The sequence below is a fragment of the Elephantulus edwardii genome, unplaced genomic scaffold, assembly GCF_000299155.1.
Source record: "Elephantulus edwardii isolate Elephantulus edwardi_28Jun2011 unplaced genomic scaffold, EleEdw1.0 scaffold00005, whole genome shotgun sequence".
Classification (NCBI taxonomy): domain Eukaryota; kingdom Metazoa; phylum Chordata; class Mammalia; order Macroscelidea; family Macroscelididae; genus Elephantulus; species Elephantulus edwardii.
Window position 1 is genome coordinate 25170757 of NW_006399755.1, and position 5729 is coordinate 25176485.

The window sequence follows — 5729 nt, forward strand, 5'->3', positions numbered from 1 at the left end:
AAGAAGGTTTATAAGCTCATAAATGGAAGAGAAAAAACAACTGTGAAAAAGCAGGACTAGTTAGAACTTATTAGGAAGAGATGAAATGTGATCCCAAGGTATTAATATCTTTCCATAAACTAATGGAATGTTTTCACTTCACTTTGAAATATTGCCATTCTCTATGAATGAGTCTTTTGAGTTGAAGTATTCTTAAAAATGTACAACTGTGACACTCTATATTAATTGTACACTGTAGGTGATCAATAAAGAGTTTCAGACACATTTTAGAATGATCACAAGTCATTCTTTCGTTCCCAGGAAGGAGCATGATCAGATTTTCTTCTTAATGCCAGTTGATAACAATTATACTAAGAAAAACTGATTGGCAGGAGTAGAAAAGCTGTTAATTTAGAATATGAAGACCCTCAGTCAGTAAGGCCAGCCTCCATTAGGAAAGCAAGACAGCAGAACTCATAGGAGTGTATCTAGACCCCATGGGCACATAAAATAGTAAGGTGGGCCTTTTGCCATAGACTTGGCTCTGAGTCACTGTGAGCTCATGTATATCAGAAAAAAAAACAGTTCCACAGGGTTTTCAATGATTAATATTCTGGAAGTAGACTGCCAGGACTTTTTTTCTGAAGTGTTGCTGTATCAATCATAACTTTTAGTCTCTTAATAGCTACATTGCTAAATGTTTGCAATAGCAAAAGACTCCTTAGAAATTGAGCCAACCCAAGTCCACTGCTATAGAGTTGATACAACCTATAGCAACCCTATAGGACAAAGCATATTTGACCCATAGGGTTCTCAAAGCTGTAAATCTTTGTAGAAGTAGGCTATCACCTCTCACTCCCAAGGAGGGGCTGGTGGTTTTGAACGGCTAACCTTGTGGTTAGTAGATTAGCACCTGATCCCTTAAGCCACTGCACCATTAGGATTCCTTAGAAAGTAAAAGGAGATAAACTGAAAGTGAAAAGGCAACAGAGACCTTGTTCTCAGATAAAGAAATGGAAACTTGTTTGTGTCTACCTCTAAATTATGCATACTTGGATATCCATATTTGGATATCCAAATATCCTGGATCTCAAGGCTCCAAACTAAGGCAAGTGTCTTGAGTAGCACAAGTCGGCTGAATGAGGGTTTAGCCTGCTCTAGAAGGCTGGTCTGGGAACTCAATCACTGATTTGTAATAGTGTTTCTATATGAAAAGTGTTTGAAGTCTGACTGTAAGCCAGTTGTTTAGAAATGTAAGAAAATTTCTCCATAAAGTAGGGATTATCTTCTTGGGTATAATTTTTTAAAGTGTATTCTGTAATCTTTATAATGTAATCAATATGCTTTGGGTCTCCAAGATACAGTCTAAAACATATAGCAAAAATGAGCCTTTAAAATTGGCTAGTATTCGTGTAATCAAGGTAAAACTTGTGTACTGCTACTTAAATACAGAAATGTTTTCCTACTTATATTTATTACTTAAATGTTACTTAGAGATTGCCTAACAAATGCCTTTTTTCAACACATAGCAAATCCACTAATCTATCACTTCAATAAACAATTCCATTTCTACAGAATAACTTCAAATATTCTGTATGTAAAGACTTTTCATTATTCTGCAAACACAACAAGAAGTTGCTTTAGGACTACGTTTTAACTTGGTTATTTGAAATATGTATTATAAGCAACAAGGACACTTATAAAAAGTATTATAAATTAACTACTGTTGCCATCTTAGGGCAAGGAAAAGCCATTACAAGCTAATTCAGACACTAAAAATTATTTCCTAAAAGTTATTGCTTCTATTCTATTGTGGGACAGATTACCAGTCAAGACTGCCCATTTCCAAACACAAAGACATTTTCACTGTTATTTCTTAAGCAAGAAAACATTAGAATAATAAAGACATTTTATGTTAAATCTTTCATCTCTATTAAAAGTGAAATTTATTATAAGACAGTAAGTATCGGTGTTAGTAAAAATGATGGTTAATAAAGTATATAATTTTCTAATATAAATAGTGGAAATAACAACTTAAAAATTGCTACACATACTTAGAACATTAAAAACATACATTCATGAGTGAGGACAGAAATCAACTTTACACATACTCTCTTCAGATATTGCATTTCTCTTTTCCCAGTCCCAGCATTACACACAAATGTAAAGGGGTGAGCTCATTACTCAGATTGCAAACTTCAAGGTTTAAGTGTTTTGCATCTATCTAATTATCATACATTAATGATATTTGCAAATCATTGATCATTCTGATCACATGGTTCTTTTTCCTTTTCTCAATAGATCTTGGAGAAAAAGTGAGCTGAGCTAGAAGAGAAAAAAAATGGAATAGGGTCCAATACACAAAGTGTATTCCTAATGATTCATTTAAAGGGAGCATAAAAATATAAAAAATAAAAGTCCTACAGGTCATGGAAGACAATGAGTCTTACATAAAACAAAAGTCCCACAGGACAATGGAAGACATCATGTGGATAAAATGAAGCCATTCACACTCTGCTTGTGTACTTGGCTCCCACGTCCCCATAGGAAAAAGAGTCATTAAGAAGGAAGGGTATTTCCAAAGTGGTGGGAAAGGGGGTGGGTGGAATAAGTGCCCATTTACACAGGAAAACTACAAAGAATTACCTTTGATGATCTGTCCTTCTTCAGGTCTCAGCTCCTCCTCCACACCCTTACTGGCCTTCTCTGTCCACATGCTACACTGTAAAAACAGTCATTCCTTTCAGAGAGCTTCACTGTTTCTGCCTTTGAACCCTATTCACAAATCTGAGGAACAGATTAAACATTATGTTCTACTATCTGGCAAATACTAAAGTGAATGAATTTTGATAGCAAAATTCCAATTTAGCTGCATCTGAGTTAATTTTACATGTGTGGGAGAGTAGTAGAAATGTGCGTCAGATTTTTCAATGGCTCCAACTGAAGTAAATCACTAGGCATCTCTCTAACTGCATTGCAGTTGCAGGATTTGAACTGCCAACTTTTGGTTTAGTGGCCACTCAAGGTCTCATTTTCTGTGAAAGAGGTTCTTGATGTGCATAGGATTCACCTGGGATCCTATCAACACTAGTCTGAGGTGGGGCCTGAGAGTCTGCATTTCCAATAAGTTCCTAGGAACTGCAAATAACTCTGTCTGCACTTTTGAGAAGAACCTAGAACAGATGGGGTCACTCTGTCTATCTGGGCCATAAGCATATCTTGGAAGTGCTTACTTGAACTTTAGAACTTTAGTGATCTACCAGCTGAAGCACAGATTCAGACAAAAGGGGTAGACCTACTCCTTCAGTGTGCAAGTTGAAAAAGTCAAAATCATTCCCTTGTTGTAGGATCTGATTCAAAGCTGATCCTCCAGTGAGGTTTTGGAGGCTGTATATTGCATGGGAGATTTTCCACCTCTTTCCCACCGAGAAGCTTGGTTGAATGGAATCAGCTGGTTGACCTGAACTGCCAGAGAGGCCTGGTGTATGGTTTAGGAGCCATCAGAGCTCAGATGGGTTAATATCTTTTCTGAGAGCACCATAACCATCTGAACAACCAAACAACATACTTTCGTGCAAATAGAATACACCATACTCCCCCCTCCATTGTGCAACCCTACTTGTACTGCTTTCATTAGTGCATGATGTCACCATGATACACATATGGGCATGTTATTTACCTAGATAAGTTACCAGCAAAAATATGGTCACATAATTCAACTCAAAGAAGTGAGGTCTATTTGCTGGAAGTAGCACACTGGTTAAATGCTTAGCTGCTAATTAAAATGTTAGCAATCTGAATCTATGAGTCACTCCAAGGAAAAAGCAGCAGCAGTTTGCTTTTATAAAGATTACAGTCTTGGAAACCTATACAGAAGTTTTATTCTGTCCTATAGGGTCATCAGGAGTCCGAGCTGACTTGACAGCTCTGGGTTTATTATGTGGGAATAAAGCTTTTATCCATTTAGGCCTCTTGAAAGTAAACATGATATAAAGGTATCAAAAAACAACACAAAATACAACACCAGCATATTAAAGTCCATAGTAAAATGTCACATGTGTATACACAGACATATAGTGTGAATTCTAAGAAATTCAATGCATTGTATCAGAAAAAAGTGCTACCACTGCTCCCAGCTAAAATCATCTCCTCTTCCAAATACAAGGAAAAAGCCTTGAATTGTAAGGAATAGGACTGCATTTCCTGCCAGCACAAGGCCACATGCTCCCCATTTGATCTGAAAGACAAAGGAAAAATAGGGTTAACAGTTTAATTTCTTCTCATTATGTTATTTGCAAACCTTTGTTATTTTACTGCATTAGAAATGTTCAATGAAATATTACATAATGCTGCTAAAAGGCTTAATAATATGAGTCACAGAGCCAACTATTCAGTAATCAATCTAATTACTTCTGTTATGGTTCTTAATGAAGTCTATTTCATCCTTAACATGTTCCCAATTAAACAGATTTTTTTTCTACTTGTTTTCAGTAGATACTGACTGCCTTAAGTAAAATGCTTGTGGTAGATTATGAACAGTGCAATTACAATATTGGGTAATGAAAGTTCTGCATGACTTGTCTCTTTCTGTGGCATAAAGGAACTGAAGAATTACGGGTTTCAAGACTTTAAACAAATTACCAGTGTACAAATAAAAACAGTTTAGCAGATAAATTCTGTATGCATGGTTGCAGGTGAAAGCACCCTCTAGTGGGCACTTTTTATTTTATTTATCAAAAAGGCCAATGAAAACATCATGTAATATTAAAAAACAAAAAACCCACCAGAACATTTACAGCAAAGTTTAATAAGTGCTATCTTAAAGCACCAGAAGAATAAAGTCATGACAATCTTCTAATTAAATGTATTTAATGTTTCCCTTTATCTGATCAAGTTCAAAATGACATAATGTTCCAATTGTTCACAATCAAGCTTTACCAAGCTGTGTAAGATCCAGAACTCCCATTTTGTTCCATCATTCTGCAAAACTGTTGTTTTTTTAAACTGTGGCAACAACATGCCCAGTAAAATATACAATTCAACAAGTTCTACATGTGTAACTCAATGACATTGATTACATTGTTCAAGTTGTGCAGCCACTTATTTCTCTTTCTCCATTCTCAAACTATTCTACCACCACTACCACAATGAGTTAGTCTTTATAAATTGCATTTTCACATGTGGGTGTGACCGCTTATGACAACCTTCCTTTCTTGGTCAAAACCTTATTCATGGTGAGGGCCCACATCAATTACCAATTGCAAGATCCCTCCTGTGGCATTCTGATCACATTTCAATTACCATAAAATATTGCATTTACTCCTCAGGTCAGTCTCTGTGGTTTTATTCATAGAGTTATACAAACAACAGATGTTCCAAAGATATTTAGTGAATGAATAAACAAAACTTATTGCTGTCCAGGTGAAGTCAACCCTTAAGTTGACCGTCTAGCAGGTTTTCAGAGGCTATAGAAAGCGTGAGAGTAGATATATCTAATACTAAACATCTTAAGCAAAATTCACAAAGTCAACAGAATATAGATGCGGAGAGGGTGAGATCTGAAAGCAAACAGTAGGAGGAAATATACAAAAACCAACTCAAGGTGGATCATGGACCTAGGACTAAAACCAAGGACTATAAACTTCATTCAAGAAAAGCTTGGAAGAACGTTAGTAGTCCTAATCCACAACATAAAGAGTCTTCCAAGTATCCTGAAAAATTTAGAACCAGAAGAAGATAAAATAGATGAA

The 5729-nt window shown here is 35.9% G+C and overlaps 1 protein-coding gene across 2 annotated transcripts in view; it reads right to left on the reverse strand.

The window, feature by feature from the left end:
* Positions 1-4099: 4099 nt before the first annotated feature.
* LEPROT overlaps positions 4100-5729 on the reverse strand; it is a 17068-nt gene continuing 15438 nt past the window's right edge. For both annotated transcript variants that reach the window (XM_006879761.1, XM_006879762.1), the window contains exon 4: positions 4100-4216. In XM_006879761.1, the coding sequence (XP_006879823.1) occupies positions 4100-4216 (117 nt within the window). The remainder of the gene's footprint in view (positions 4217-5729) is intronic.